At 29.0% G+C, this 17,264-nt stretch overlaps 1 protein-coding gene across 10 annotated transcripts in view; it reads left to right on the top strand.

Annotated features, from left to right (window-relative positions):
- The window catches only part of LOC113375662 (protein phosphatase 1 regulatory subunit 12C), a 173,164-nt gene that overhangs the window by 67,438 nt on the left and 88,462 nt on the right, over positions 1-17,264 (top strand). For 9 of the 10 annotated variants that reach the window (XM_026615597.1, XM_026615596.1, XM_026615595.1 and 6 more), the window contains exons 2-4: positions 6,602-6,714; positions 13,808-14,096; positions 15,877-16,029. In XM_026615597.1, coding sequence (XP_026471382.1) covers positions 6,602-6,714; positions 13,808-14,096; positions 15,877-16,029 — 555 coding nt within the window. The remainder of the gene's footprint in view (positions 1-6,601; positions 6,715-13,807; positions 14,097-15,876; positions 16,030-17,264) is intronic. The other variant, XM_026615588.1, reaches the window with a different exon arrangement.

Raw genomic sequence — 17,264 nt, 5'->3', positions numbered from 1 at the left:
AAAACGAATTAATACTAAATTAAGTAAATTAGTGATCTAATAATAATTTCATACACGAATTACAATTAACTTCTTATATTTCGTTGAACTCAAAGAAATCAACATTTAAATTTTACATGTGGTAATATTATTTGTTAATAAAATTCCAAATATTTTTTATAGACGTTCATCATTTTCTTCAACAATTTTTATAATTTAATATTATACATATGACTACTATTGTTATTCTTTTTGACAATCTTAAGGATCTCTATATTAATTTTGAAATAATTGGTAAAACTAATAAAATAATTGGCTGTTAATATAATTTTACAAAATTAAATTGACAATCTCATACATTTCAAGAACAAAAGATCAATACTAATTTAATATTAAATAACAAACCAATGAACTTTGGCACTCTCTTTGGACAAAATAAAATTAAAAACGTAATCAAATTAAATGAAAAAAATAAGAAAAAAATATTAAATATTATACAGGTGAATTTAAAAAAGTAAGAATAGTTTTATATTAAACACGAACACTATTTCAAAATAAATAGTAGTAATATTTCCACATTTCTGGAAATTTATGCAACTTACCTTAAGGCAAAACGCTACATACTACTTGAATTTATTTTATACATTCATAGGTTCGAAAAATATTCAGGACAACTTGATATTTCAGAATATATTTCTTTTTTCAATAATAGCAAATGGTTAATGTTTTATATTTTAATGTCGAATATACTCGTCAATAAACAAAATTTGGCTCTCACCATAACGACTATATTCGTCAATCATAATTAACTGGTTAATGTTGATGAAACCAAAAGTATTCTGTCTTCTTGGAAATGTTAAAAACTTTATTACCGAAGATTTGCACATGTAACATTTCATGGAAATGAATGTAGTTTGAGATTTTCAAGACATTTACCAAAACTTGTTCTACCTCCAAATACCCAATCAAAATATTTATCTCGATTTGACCAATTTTTAAGAAAGAAAATTTAATATTTAAGAAAGAAAATTTAACCTTTAAGGAAGAAAATTTAAACTTTAAGGAAGAAAATTTAAATTTTAAGAAAGAATTCAAATTGTGAAAAAATCACTATAAATGACTCATCATTGAAGGTTTGAACTATTATTAGTATCTCAAAATAATCCATTAAGAGAAAGGAGCCTGCTTTAGAGGTTAAAAAATTGCTTTTTTTTAATTTTTAGGCAAGGAAACAAATATTTAATTGAAACGAAACTTTCAGATTTTATTGGTATATATTTCAAGATTCTTCTCAAATTTTTTCATAAAAATATTTGTCTTAATATGCTGGGTACAAGCATTTTGTCTTTAAATAATCAAAAGATTATCATTCATGGTTATTAGTATTAATTTTTATTAGTAACATAGAAGTAGCTGAAGTATGGTTATTTGCATAAAATTTCATGTTTATTTATCTCTTTTTGGTAAAGATTTGTTACTTTACTTTTGATTGTCCTTACCAACTTTTGTAAATCTTGGTATGAAAAACAAATCAAATTACTTGAGTGATAATACATTGCCTTCTTTAGCAAAGGAGTATGGTATAATAAAAATGCTTCCTTAAAATCACTCAGTTTATTTTAGTTGTTACTTGTTTCACGGTTCAACAAGAAGAGAATTATTTTACATAGTTTTATGTAAACATAAATATAAGATGGCGGATACATAGTTTTATGATAGGAGAAAACTGTTGCCAACATCACTAATAGTGATGGCGGGACATTTGAATTACAAATATATATAACATTACATTTGACATTACATAAGAAAAATGTGACAAACAATTTTGTCCAGAGTATATTATAATGTTTTTAAATTTATGTAGATTTATAATTCAAGTTTTTCCTTATATCTATAAAAGTATGGTACGAAATAGCGAATTTTCCCAAATTTTTCATCTTCATTCTTGAATGGAAACTTTACTATCCATTACCAATAGGGCGGTGACAGTCTAGGCTATCACTACGAATCGATTTCTGGGTCAAACAATAATAGACAAATACTCTCCTCGTATATTATATATCTATTTTGAAAATTGATGTAAACGTCTACGGGAGGAGAGGACTACTAAATACTAACTAACTGATCGAGCGAATGTATACGCATATCGTATATATTTTAGTTTGGCACATTGTTACGTCGGATACTGAAATACATTCGGATCTTTCCTGGTTCAGGGTCGGATAATATGTAAAAGCCACTTTTTTTCAAAATTAACTTACTAGAGAATAATTTAGAATTGACTTTCTTATTAAAGTGGCAAAATGTTGTAATTGGTAACGTTTGATAGCCATACTGTTATGAACTCACACCGGAGTTGCTTTCGAGTAAAATTCACTTTGAAACACTTGAAGTGTTTTAAGTTTTAGGACTTATAAACGATAATTATTAAATATAGTTTCTATTTTATACAAATAGAATACAGGTAATCTCCATGTAAGACAATAGTTGCGTTCCAAAAAACTAGCGTGTTATACGAATCCGTGTTATACGGGACAAAAAACTAGTACAAAACTAGTGGTGCATGTCATCGTGCCTTAAGGCAAATTGCTGGAACTTTCCGTACCAGAATTAAATATTCGAGGAGAAAACTCAGTAATCAATAAATATTGATCAATGATTAATAACAAATGTTCTGAATATTTTATAGATAATTATAATAACTTTATATTTTATCGTTCTAACTTCATATTAGAAATACACATTTGAAATATATGCATTTTCAAACTTGTTGGTAAATTTAACATTCATATTTGAAGTATAAAATTTTGAAAAAAAAATTTGGAAAATTTTGAAATTTGCTCGAGTCGTATAAGTAATCTTTAAAAATTAACAATTTTGGTACGGAACCCAACAAATTTATAACAAAAAAAAAATAGTACTAATTTTTGAAAATTTTATCAAATATCTGATAGTTGATGTCTAATGATCATTTTTGACCGCCAAATATCTGTTTTTTTTTTTACTTTTTCCTCTGTATCTCGGAAACCGTTAGACCTGCTTTATCAAAAATCATCAATACTTCATCTTGTCTATACAAGTGACTTGTTTCTTGAATTATTTAAATCGCGTACTCCGTTCTCTCAAAAACTGAATTACTGTTTTTGGTATTTCTTGTACAGTATCTTCGAAACGGCTAGACATGCCTTCGCCTAAAACTAATCAGCACGTCTCAACATCAATAGGAATCGAATGTTTTTTGAACCATTCAAATCGATTGATTCGTGCGCCCGAAATCGTGGACTAAATATTTTATGAATTGACGAGATGAAAAATTGTATCCAAACACACACTCACACACACACACATGCACATACATATACATCATTTTTTTTCTCATGTATGCCAAAATGTTTAGAAACCTTTGAAACGTAAAAATATGTAAAATTTTCCATTTTTTATTTTTTTTTTCCGATTACTGAATATAACATACCATACGAGAAGTCAATAAAGAAAACATTTTAATCAAAAAGTCTTTTTTCAAGTCATTTTTTTTTTCAAAAATTTAAAATTTCTCAAAAATCTAATTTTTCAAAGTTTAAAAAAATTTTAACTCTTTAAAAAAAAAAATTTTCATACGGGACGTTCCAGCAATTTGGCTTGAGACACGATGCCATGCATCACTATAGTTTCAGATTCTATGGGATATAATAATATATAAGTGATAGTGAAGCATCCGGCGTTGTAACCACAAGGTTTTGGGTTCAACACTAGTTATCATGCAATAGTGATATCCGATTTAGATTAAAAGTATCTTATCAATTGACTCACTTTTTTCTAAGTGTGTATTAAAAGTATGTTATCAATTGACTAACAATTTTTTCATACAATTCAAAAACTTTGCTTACATAGGTGTCCTCTAGAAACATTTAAAAGTAATTTATATTATGTCAACTGTGCGATTGACGAATATACTCGTCTTGGAGAAGTGGCATAATTGTAGGATTTGACGAGTATAGTCGTCATGAGTTTAGAACAGTGATTATTTGATATTTGAATTGAAATTTTTGCAAAATAAAAATATATTTTGAAATGACAGGTTGGCTCGAAGTGCCAACTTTTGTGTGCATTTTTAGTTATGAGAAAAAATTGTATTTTTTTCAAATTTTTTTGAGAATGTTTGTTTTTTTTTTTAATTCAGGTAATAATAAATACACGTAATTGAAAATTTAAAAAAATCATCTGATCAATGGCGGATACTATTTTAGCGAAGTTCTCTGACGAATCAGTTTAGTTGATCTTGAAGAAGGCTTTTGTACTTGACTCATTTGTCGTACTTGTTGGTCATCCTTGTCAATTCTGTTGCACGCAATATATATATATATATATATATATATATAATATATATATATAATATATATATATGATTTTGTAATGATTTGTCTGTTCACCCATACTTCTTGCGGTCAGTAGGAAAGACTCACATCAGGGATACAAAACAATTATTATTATTATATTTTGCCAATTATAATAATATATTATAGAAATATCATAGCAATATATTAGTCCTTAAAGGAATAGATATATTACTAAATTTTTTAGTACACTTTTTAATTTATAAAAATTAGTTCTTGTATATAGTATCATTGTCACATTGATTGCTATAGCAAATCACAGTAAATGTTTTTACATATAGTTTATAATAGTTGATTCTATAATTAATGTAATAATTGGAATATACGAAAATGTAAACATATACGAATACACACATAAACACTTAAAAAACTAAAATAAAATCTGATCGTTCCAAAAAATGTAATCCTTGTCACGTAATATGAAATTTATGTATTTTTGAATAAATTCATTTTAAAGTTTCAGAATAATCAAAATTAAGAATATATATAGTTTCAATATCATGAAATACAAACATGTAGCTTAAATATCTTGAGTTTTAAATTTTCTTAGAGTCAACTCTGTCTTCAGCGACGTTTTGGTAGTACTTTTGTCCAAGTTGGATTTTGCTTCTAATTTTCTCTAGAGATTTAAATTATACTTTATAAATTGATAAAAAATGAAGAAACAAGGAGAACGTTATTTTTTAAATTGTTTATTTTTATTTGTTATGTACAAATTTGTTAAATTTTTCCTCTATAAAATGTTTCCCAAATCTGATCTCTATCCGATCGTAGAGAGAGATATAGTATTATATAGGCCCGTGACGTCATTCTCTTGGAGGTTATTCCTGGACGCGGTAACAGGAACGGCGTCGGCCTGGTTAGCTTTTGTATATATCAAATATATTCTATGAATATTACCAATTTATACTTTTATATACATACATTATACATGAACGAATCATACATATTTAAAATTCATAATTGACTGGAAAATGTCGCCTATAGCCACCTATAGCTTATTAGATTATAAATGGAAGCAAAGTATTCTTCGTCAAAGTATTTAGGTACAAGTAGAAATGCAGTCAAATGAAGATATTATAGTGAGAGCAATGAAAAATCAATTCTCAAGTAAAATGTTAAACTTAATTTTATTGAGTCTTAAAAATCTGTATCTATATTGAATTTTGTTTCATGCATGCTTGCTTGCTTCAATGTTGCTCCCAAATTATAATTATTTTAAATATTTATTAGACCATTGAAAAAATCATTATGACGAAGGACTTATGAATTCTATTCGCATCAGTGATTTCTGGTAAAATTAAAAAAAATTACTATTACATCATCAAATTTGATTTACAAAATAACTGTAAAACAACAAAATCAGTAAGTTTACTAAATATAACTTTTGTACAAGTAAAAATGAAATCTGTGACCCCTATTAGATTATTGATAATTGATTTGATCAGAGGAAAACTATTTTGATCTATTGCTAAATTATATTAGCTCAGTTAATTGTAATCATTTAAAATAAAACATTTATTTATTTTCTCAGTATAGTAAATATCATTTATTAGTCTTGTCTTGTTGTAGTTTATTTGTAATAAACTTCTTACTTATAATTCACTATAAACTAATATAATAGCTTGTATATCAGCTGATTTAGCTTTTGATTAAGATTCCAAAATAATAAAAATTCCAAAAGTAACTAATAATATAAAGTCCTGAACCGAACTTGATAATTTAAAAGCCTTTCGACGGGTTTCTTGTTGGTTATTAGTTTTTTGTGAAGATCGGTCGAGCTGTTTCTTTTGTTTATATTTTGTAGAACTATTGTCAAATTTTCATATTACAATAGAGTTAAGTTTTTGGAACAACATAACTGATTTACTTTATTTCGAAATAGAAAACAAACTAAGAATAAAATTGCTCTATTGAAATAATCGAATTTATCATTTAGTGGTTTTTCATTATCAAGTCTATTCAATCTCAAAATATATTTGCAATGTTAAAATTTGTATAGATTTATACAAGTAAAAATATATTTGGTAATAAAGAAAATAATAAAGTATAGTTTAATAATAAAATGTAGATCCTTCATATTTAAAACTACTTAGATGCAGAATTAGAGTGAAAATAATAATTGAGTAGCCCTGTAATCCAATAAGTTTCTTTATCTATTATGTATTTATTCTCTATTTTCTATATTTTCGTTTTTTGTCTAATATTCTTATTTTTTCCCCAATCAGGCCTGCATTGACGACAACCTGGACATGGTTGAATTCCTGGTGTCGCACGGCGCTGACGTCAACAGGGGCGACAACGAGGCCTGGACGCCCCTGCACGCCACTGCATCCTGCGGGTCAGTAGTACTTGTTTTAATTACTTACGAACCAAAATTATTAATTAAAATCGGAAAATAAATTTGGTCATATTTTTACGAGGTGTACTTTTACCTATTTCTTGCTCTTGTAGTTATTATTATAACAAACGATATTCAAATTCAAATACAAATTTCGAAATTTTAAATACTAAAAACTGAAAAAATGATATTTGAAAAAATATACATAGAAAAGCATTTAAATAGTTCGAAAAATCTAGGTGCAAACATAAAAATTAAAAAAATTAATGTTAAAATATGGGTATTTTTATCGAAGGCATTATAGGAGAGCAATAGAATTTTATATCTTTTTTAACTTCCCGTAGGGTAAGTTATTGTAATGGGCCGAAAATCGGAATTGAAAATTTTTACATTTCTCGACGTTTTGAAGGTTTCTGAACGTTTTGGCATACCTCAGAAAAAATGGATGTATGTGTGTGTGTGTGTGTATGTATGTATGGATACAAATTTCCAGTCACGTTTTAGGGCGCACGGATCAACCGATTTGAATGGTTCAAAAAACATTCGATTCTTACTGATAGGGAAAAGAGCTGATTAGTTTTTGGCGAAGGCAGGTCCAGCCGTTTCGGAGATACGGAGCAAAGAGTGCAGAAAATAGAAATCGAATTTTTGAGGGAACGGAGTATCCGATTTGAATGATCTAAAAAAACATTCAATTAGTAATGATTGGGAGAAGTGTTTATTAGTTTTTGGCAAAGGCAGGCTCAGCCATTTTGAAGATACGGAGCTAAATATGAAAAAATGTCAGTTTTTGAGAGAACTAAGGGTCCGATTTAAATGATTCAAAGAGCTTTCTGCTTGTCTTAACAAAATAATTGATTTTGGAAAAAAAAATTTTGTTCCAATTTTTTTTTTTAGTTTTTTTAGTTTTTTGTATATCGAAAATATTTCAGATTTTATTTTTAATTCTGACTATAGTTCTAATATACTTTACAAATAATTTCAACTTTGCAATTCAGTTTATATAATTCTTATAAATATTAGACAATGTTACAATATTTATAATAATCTATTTGAAAACATTCAGTATTCCTCGAACATTTCGTTACGGTACGGGAAGTTCCAGCAATTTGCCTTAAGGCACGATGCCATAATAGCCTCAAAACAGAATTGCACTTGCAGCTAGTTTTAACTCTGGTTTATTTAGCAATCAGAGATACATAATGATTCCTATAAGCTAAAATGACAATATTTTATATTTCTTGAAAATATTATTTCAACCTGATTTATATATTAATTCCTTTATTTCGTTTTTTTTCTATGAATTTATTTTTTTACAGTATTTTATGATAAGGCTCCTAATTATTATTTCTGGTGAGTCATTTCACCATGTCATGGTGTTAGAATTGTTTTAATCAATTCTGGGTGTGTAGTGTATAAGCAGCATTATTATTTATTATCAGCATTTTTGTTGATAACTCGTCGGCTTCGGTGTAAACGCCCAATTAGTAATTGTAATACATGGCGTATTGTTTGGTTTTCTACCGTGATTTAATTAAGTGATTGATTGGATATTTGGTAAATATTCGTAATTAAGTTGTGAGAGAAAAGAAAGCAAGCCCAAGTTAACGATGTTTCTAAAGGAAGCTTTATTCACTAGGATGGAATAATATTGGATGAAAGATTATTAAACGACTTAGAGGATAATATTATATGCAAAGTAGTTTTTTCAAGTCGCTGCTCAAATTTTTTGTTTCAAAGCGAATTTAAAAATATAATACAATATTTTTATATCGAATCAAAATTTATAACTTAGGAGACCAAAAGTTAGACCTAATTTTTGCGGAGATTTCTGCTACTACCAATATATGGTGATAGAATAATGTCCTTATATAATTATGCACAGAAATCAATTTCAATTATTTTTTATGGAAGTAAGTGCTACTGAACAGTGAAAATTAATTTTCGATCATTTTTTAGAATGCTAAAATTTACCAAAAATCTAAATATTTTGAAAACTAAAATATTGTATTTTTGAATATGAGTATTTGTGCGAAGGTCCTTTCTATTTTTATGTGAATTACAAATTTAACAAGTTAACATCAGTAAAAAATCCACATTAGCCATGGTAACTCTATTAGTTAAGTGTCATTTTGCCTTAAGGCAAGTTGCATGAACTTCCCGAAATGTATAATAATTGACTTATTCAATAGAAATTGAGATTTAGATATTTAGATGAAATTTTCAACTGCACGATATTAAGCATATCGTGTACCATTGATCTATTTAATGATTTTAAATAATTGTAACATTTTTTACACAACTAGAGAAGTTTTGAAGGCTTGTTTTTTCGCTGATTCCAAGAAAATAGCTTTTGTGATATTCAAATTTTGGTTCATCACATTACAAAAGCGAGTTTTAACACAATTTCTTGCGAATATTAGGCTTAAAAAGATTTATAAAAGCAAATAAAACAGAACAACTGACATTTATGTCAATTTCATCATTTCCAAAAAATTGTTTTTTCTTATTTACTTTTCATATTTTTTCACCAGATCAGTTTTGTGCTTCTAAATTCTTTATTGAATTGAGCCAATTATAAAACAAATACTCTATTCGTATTGAGAATACGAAATTTTAATAATCATATATTTTTTTACTATTTTTAAAATTTTTTTTTAAATTTTTTATATATTCAACCTCTGAAAGATTCGTATTAAAAATTTACAGAAAATCACAATAAGCATTAATAATTTAAGTAAGATTTACATTAGTATTAACTGTGATTAATTGGTGCTGATTAGTTTCTGGTAGACACTCTTAATTTGTTGTAGAAAAAATTGAATTTTGCACAGTTATAAATAAAAAGTTCATTTATAGAAATCCTTCTAGAATCTAGATGTTGAAAAATATGCCGAGCAAAAATTTTAAAATTTTATTGTCATAATTTTATAAGACTCAAATATATTCTATTTTTATACACATATTTCGGAAGTTTCTGCAACTTGCCTTGAGGCAATTTATCACATACACCTTGTTCTTTCAATACTTCATGAATCGACTTTACTAGAAATTTATTTAGTAATTTATACATTTTTTTATATTTACTTATATTTAATTGATTCAATATCTTAATTAGATAGATGATAAATAACTAGTGGTGTATGGCATCGAGCCTTAAGGAAAATTGCTAGAACTTCATGTACCGTAGTGAAATGTTTTCAAATAGATTGTTATAAATATTGTAACATTGTCTAATATTTATAAGAATTATATAAACTGAATTGCAAAGTTGAAATTATTTGTTTAAAGTATATTAAAACTTCACAAATTAATTCACATTAATTAATTACAATTAAAATCTGAATTATTTTTGATATAGAAAAAAAAATTAAAAAAGAATTTGAAACAATTTTTTTTTCAAAAGCAATTATTTTGTTGAAACAAGCAGAAAGTTCTTTGAATCATTCAAATCGGACTCTTAGTTCACTCAAAAACTGCCATTTGTTGCACATTTAGCTCTGTATCTCCGAAACGGCTGGACCTGCCTTTGCCAAAAACTAATCACCACTTCTCCCCGTCATTACGAATTGAATGTTTTTTCAAATTTTAATAATTTTGTTCAAATTATTAGTTTTAACGTACGATCATTCTTGTTGCTTTCAAAATTAAAATTCAAGTAACTCGTGTTGTTTAATAATTTAAAATAATCATAAAATAGACATAACGAGTGATTAATGTCGCTTTGATGCAAATGCTGCAAATGCACGACGACTCGCTCGTGGTGACATTTTACCGGCAGTGACTTAACCCAACTATATACAAATATATATGTAGATATACACATGTATACACATACAGTTACAGGTGTGTGTTATCTAAAGAATTATATATTTAATTAAGTTAAATGACGTAATAATAAACGCTGTCCCCGATTCCCTCGTGCTGATGCTCGTGCAATAATGATGATTACTTTAGTACGATAAAGAATGCGCACACTGATCCACGCCGAAGACCATTACTATACTATTCATATTCATTACATACTTGGAAAATATTTATTCCACATGGACATAGATATGGAACATGGATGAATTGACTTGTTTCCATGAACTTGACCTAAAGTAAAAGGTTTGATGAGTGCATTATGGTACGAAATTGGTCCAACCTGGTATATAAACAGGATCAGATACATGAGTTCTTAGGAAAGGACCTTAGCGTCTGTAAAATCCTGGATCGAATCAAAATTGGAAAAGGAAAGAGTGCTATAGAAAGACTTAAAGGACAAGAATTAAGTAAGATACAGATGATAAGAGAGATCTGAGCCTATTTTTTTCAGTAAAGTTTGGTTTCTTATTTGCTTGATCATTATTAGACATCGTTGTTTACGTTGTTTAGCTTGTTAATTATTAGAGTCTCTTTACCGGATATAATGATTTTATTGGTTTTGCCTTAAGACTGAAAATAAAGGGTCAAAAAGGATGAAGATGTTGGACTTACCTTAAGGACACCGGCATACGAATGTAGAAGTTTGAGAACCACTAACCAGAGGGTTGAATATTTTTTTTATAATATTTTTTTTCAAATATATCTTATCTTTGAACAATATTGGAGAAGAAATAAATAAAGAAATCTATACGTTTTCAAATAATACACACGTTAAAATTAAGCACATTTTTTTAGCACTAACGGATTTAACATTACTTCTTATGAATATTATAATCTTGACCAATATGAATAAAAACACATCAATCTCTTTAAATTTTTTATAAATGTTTCAAAAAAACAAATAATTTTAGAAAGATGTAAATACTGGGAATTTTTGAAGACGCCTATAAATTGCTCGTTTAAGGGGGTTTTCTAGTCTAGAGGCATGAATTTTATGTGATTTTTTAAAAGTTGTAAAAAAGGGCAACATCTTTTCACTGACAATTTTTTTATATGTTATTAATTAATGCTTTGAGAAAAAAAATGAATGTTATAAATAGTCAACAAGTTTTATTTCTAGCAAGTGTTGAAGCGGGGTATCTCAAAAATTTTAGGTGATTTACTACTTAAAATAATTAAAATCAAACTCAAAAATTCTTCACCACATTTTTGTTATAATATATAGTAAAAATAGTTTATAATATATAGTAAAATTCGGAATTTGGGAATGAGCGAAGTTAATACTAATGGGAAGTTTTTAGAAAAGTCTAAAAAATTTCAATTAAATCGCTTCAGTAAAAGTTGAAAAATCGTGGGTGTCGAAATTATCAAGCTGATAATAATTTGAATTTTGAAAAATCTTTTTGAACACATGTCTTTGAATAGTTGAACTTCGAAAATATCAAAGAAAAAAATGATACCTTAAAAATTCTAAGCCAAAATTTGCCCCTTCAAGTGTAAAATTATAGCTTTTTTTGAAGATTGTGAAAAATTACAAATGTTTACTTCTTAGTGCAGAATTGTTCTAACCTGTAATCCTGGTCAACTTGTAATTTTGATTATTCTACCCAGTAACTATTGTTTAAAAATTGGATAAATTCCAGAGTTTTAACGATGAAAAATACTAATTTTAACTTATTTCACACTATATAATGAAAAGTAACATCAGCTCTTGGGCAACATGCAATTGATTTCAATTATTTGTGTAATCATTAACTAACCGACTAACGATTGTTTGAAAAAAAAAAGACAATTGTTAGATTTGTCATTCATGAAAAATATTTGAATTAGGATTTGATAATTATTTGGTCCTTGGACTACATGTAACTTTTGTCAACTTGTTATTTGAGTTATCACGTCATTACTATTCAACTGAGCATCTATTGGGAAAGGGATATTGTCAATTTTTTTAATGACTAAAATAGCGTCAGGTAGAATTTTATACGATCCGAGTAATATTTCAGCATCTTATATAACATCCGAAGAAAATTTTATGTTGCAAAACATGTAATTTTGGTCGTATAATTCTTGGTCAACTTATATATTTTGATTCGACAAATATCCGGAATTGATGTCCAACCATCAGCCATAACTTTCTTCAAAATCAAACTAAACCAAAATAAATGGTAGCTTATTACATATATCCGTATCCGTAAATATAAATATAAATAAATATGGCCCAGTTATTTGGTGCAAAAAAGCTGTTGCCGTAGAAGTTTTTTGGAAGTTTTGAAAATTGGTGATTTTGTAGATTTTCATGTGATATTTACAAATTTCAACTTTGCGACTTCGAATTTTCGTCGTTGCCGCCGCCATGTTTGAAAAATTACGTCAATTTTTGAAATCGTTAAAAAACTGATTTTCGACGCAATTTTTCAAACAAGGCCATTTTTTAAAATGAAAAGAATGGAAATGGCAATAAAATGGTAATAGGAATAATAAGCAAGGGAGGAAAAGACAATCATTGACATGTGGTGCTCTCATATCATACTCCTGCCTTCGGGCAGACTACTATTTATATCTTTATACTATTTATATTATCACTATTAAAAGCTTATAAAATTGTATTAGTCCAGTGATTTAAGGGGGCGTCCATTAATCACGTGAGGTTTTTAGGGGGAGGGGGGGTTTGACAAAAAATCACGAAATATCACGTGTGGGAGGGAGGGGTATAGCAAGATATCACGTGTATTTATTTTTTTTACTATTTTTTATAAAAACGTTCGAACATTTAAAAAAAAAATCAAAAATTTTACAGTTTTTTCACGTAAATAAAATACACGTGATGTTTGGTGGGGGAGGGGGGGTAATTTTGAATAACACCAAATATCACCAAGGGGGAGCGGGGGTCTAAAAATCCTTAAAAACTCGCTCACGTGATTAATGGACGCCCCCTAAGCTTAAACTAGGTAAGAATCTCGGAATTCGACATGCCCAGCTGTAAGTCTGTAAATACTTGTATATTGACATCCTAAAGCTGTCTCAAAATCTACATATGGTAGGGCGTACGCAACATATGTAGGTTTTGAGACAACTTTACGGTGTCAATATACAAGTATCTACAGACTTACAGCTGTTTATCTCGAATTCTGAAGTGAACTTACTATAATGACTGGACTATATTATATTAACCAAATATCAATGAAAAAACCTTTCAGATTATAATTATCTATATTTTCCTCCCCAGGTTCGTCAGTATAGCCCGCTACCTGCTCGAGCACGACGCCGACTCGTCTCTAGTCAACAGCGACGGCGAATTGGCGCTCGACATCGGCGAATCGGACGCGATGCGCAGCCTGCTGCGTGCCGACGCCGAACGGCGAGGAGTCGACGTGGCCGCAGCGAGGGCGCGAGAGGAAAGGGTCATGCTCGAGGACGCCAAGCGGTGGCTCAGGACGGGCGAGTGCGGCGATAGGCCGCACCCGAGGACGGGGGCGACAGCGTTGCACGTGGCGGCTGCCAAGGGATACACGAAGGTAGAAGAATAGATAAATAGGAAGAGGAAGACATATATACATTATTGGAAATCTTTTGATATGTAGAAACAAACACTTTTTAAGATTTATTGATTTTATTAACTTCCCGAAGGAGAAGTTTATGTTTTCATCAAACAATCCGAATCGCTAATTTTATGTTTTCTCGACGTTTCGAGCCATTCTGAATCGAATGAGACCAACATTTGGAAAAAGTATGTGTGTGCGTGTGTGTGTGTGTATGTGTGTGTGTGTGTGAACAGATTTTTTGCCGTAAATCGACGTTTTCTCTAAAACGGCTGGACCGATTTCAAAAATTTAAAAGCCATTTGATGTATCTCGATGAGGACTATCGTCTCTGAGTTTTGTGCGGCGATCGGCCGGGCCGCTTCTTTGTAAATTGCAGAAAAGTGAAAAAATTTTCGTCCACGTTTTAGCCCGCAATTCTGAATCGATTCTGAAAATTCAAAAACCGTTCGATAGATATTGGTTGGGAATCGTGCTGATTAGTTTTTGGTCAAGATCGGCGGGGCCGTTTTCTTGTAATAAAGTTTTTAAAAAAAAAATTCGACGATTTTTATGATTATTTTTTTGACGATAGATACCATAGTTTTCTAGGCCATACTAAAATATTACGGCTCTACGACAACTGGTTCAGCTTTAAAAATTCGTCAAAGTTTGCAAAAATCAGTATGGTCTTTTTGGCATTTGTCAAAATTAGACTTTTGATCGACGTTTTCTCAAAAACGCCTGAACCGATTTTAGAAATTTAAAAGCCATTTTAGAAATTTGTGCAACGATCTGCCAAGCCGTTTCTTTGTAATTTGAAAAAAAAAGTGTTAAACTTTTCGTCCACATTTAAGCTCATCCTACCGAACCGAATTTAAAAAATCAAAAACTGTTCGAAAGATATTAGTTGGGAATGATACTGATTAGTTTTAGGTGAAAATCTACCGAGCCGTTTTCTTGTAATTAACTGTTGAAAAAAAGTGTTAAACTTTTCGTCCATATTTAAGCTCATCCTACCGAACCGACTTTAAAAAATCAAAAACTGTTCGAAAGATATTAGTTGGGAATGATGCTGATTAGTTTTAGGTGAAAATCTACCGAGCCGTTTTCTTGTATTTTACTGTTGAAAAAAAAATTGAACCGATTTTTATGGAACTTTTTTCGGCGATATATATCATGGTCTTATAGAACTTACTGAAATATTGCGGCCTTACGACCAGTAGTTTAATTTTAAAAATTCATCAAAGTTTGAGAAAATGATAAGTTTTTTTATGTTTGTTAAAATTAAAATTAGACAATTTACTTAGTATAACGATATAGTACTCGGTTTTGATGTACATACTAAACCATTAAAGTCCTATGGATTTTAAAAATTATTGATTTTTGAAAATTTGTTTTTAGAAAATACTCCGAGTTAACGTGATCGTTCGTTTTCAAATGTGTGTAATAATTCCTCTCGGAATACTTTTAATGACTCATAAATTAATTTATTTTTTATTGATTAAGTCGATTAATTGCACATCTCGGGAAGTTCATGTAACTTGCCTTAAGGCTAAATACCAAACCAACTAGTTTTAAATAGTAACTTACATGATTGGAGTGTTGATATTTTAGTCTATACTTGTTGACGATTTAATCATAACTGCCCCTCCCGCTCTATAATAATCTGTTTTACTAGATTCGATCCTTATTGTACGAATAAGGGTCGATTTATAAAAGTTTTATATTAATATTAGATTTGGTGCTGAACTAATAACAAACATTCTTTTTTTAGGTTTTAGGTCTATTACTGCCAGGATGGCCCGATATAAACTGCCAAGACAATGACGGTTGGACGCCACTACACGCGGCGGCACATTGGTGTCAGAAACAGGCGGCCCTTTCACTAGTGGACGCCTTGGCCGACATGGATACAAAAAACTATGTTGTAAGTATACAATAAATTTCAGTAAAACTTCAAACCTTACATAAAATACAATGGAATTGATATGAACTTGTTCGTTTATAATAATCTCGAAAACATCGTCACTATAAACAGTATAAACCCTTAACAAAGGTAAATTGTAATATCCTAATAACTGCCTAGTCCAAATTTTATAACAAATTTTATTTTGATGAAATATCTGAAAATAGTCCTTTTGTTCAAGATAAATTATTTTATCTTACGATATACAATTTCTAAAATAATATAATTTTCTATAATTATAGCACACTACTTACACAAATCATTTTTATACTATATATTGCATTTGACTAGCCAGATGATTTTATATACTTATTGCATTAATTATATAATCTTATATATACAAATAAATAGCAAAATGTGTTGGTAAGCGCATAACTCAACAATGCCTGGACCAATTTGGCCAATTCTTTTTTTCAAAATGTTGTTGATGTCCAAAGATGTTTCTTACGGCGAGAAAAAAACGAATAATTGTCGGGAAAACCCTAAAACAGCCCTTTTCTTTTTCTCATACAAACGTTTTCAAACTAAAACGTAGAATCAATTTGAGCCTCATTGCTATTATATAAAGTTCATATTAAATTACAAGCACTCACTATATACTCCTAAACGATTATTCGGATTTTGATAAATCTTTCTGAAGTTTGTTAAGGAAATTTTCTAGAATGTATGTAATTATAAAGTACTGGGATGCACGCCTTAGGGACGCCAACACAAGATTCGGATATTAAATTTTCAATATAGTTTTTTTTTCAATATATAATTTCTTTGCATCTTTTACTAATGTTTCCACAATATTTTTAAAATTCGTAAAAATTTAACTTTTTAACAACAAATGGGAAAATAAAGATGAATACATAAAATTCGGCCCTCACGATATCGATTAAGAGAAGTGTAAGATGCAATTTTAGATATCTTAAATAATAAAAAATTAAATTAATTTAATCCAACATGAAGTGCCAGTGCTATGTTATGCTTATGGTTATGTTATACCGTTTAAAAGATTTCAATTTCCAATATAGTGTAGGAATTGAGACTCATCATTTTATTTAAAGCAATTCTACATTTAACATCGCTCATATTGTAAATGTATATGCATTTGGCGTGAAGAATAATTTTAGGTTGACGGTAAATATTAGTATATTATATTAAAAAATTGTAGACATGGGTATAGGACAACGTCTGCAGGGTCATCTAGT

Source organism: Ctenocephalides felis, unplaced genomic scaffold, assembly GCF_003426905.1.
Source record: "Ctenocephalides felis isolate EL2017-DRISC unplaced genomic scaffold, ASM342690v1 CF-g0.4_SCAFFOLD_01886, whole genome shotgun sequence".
NCBI classification, from domain to species: domain Eukaryota; kingdom Metazoa; phylum Arthropoda; class Insecta; order Siphonaptera; family Pulicidae; genus Ctenocephalides; species Ctenocephalides felis.
The sequence above is the reverse complement of the archived record's forward strand: the minus strand, read 5'-3'. Positions and strand labels throughout refer to the sequence as shown.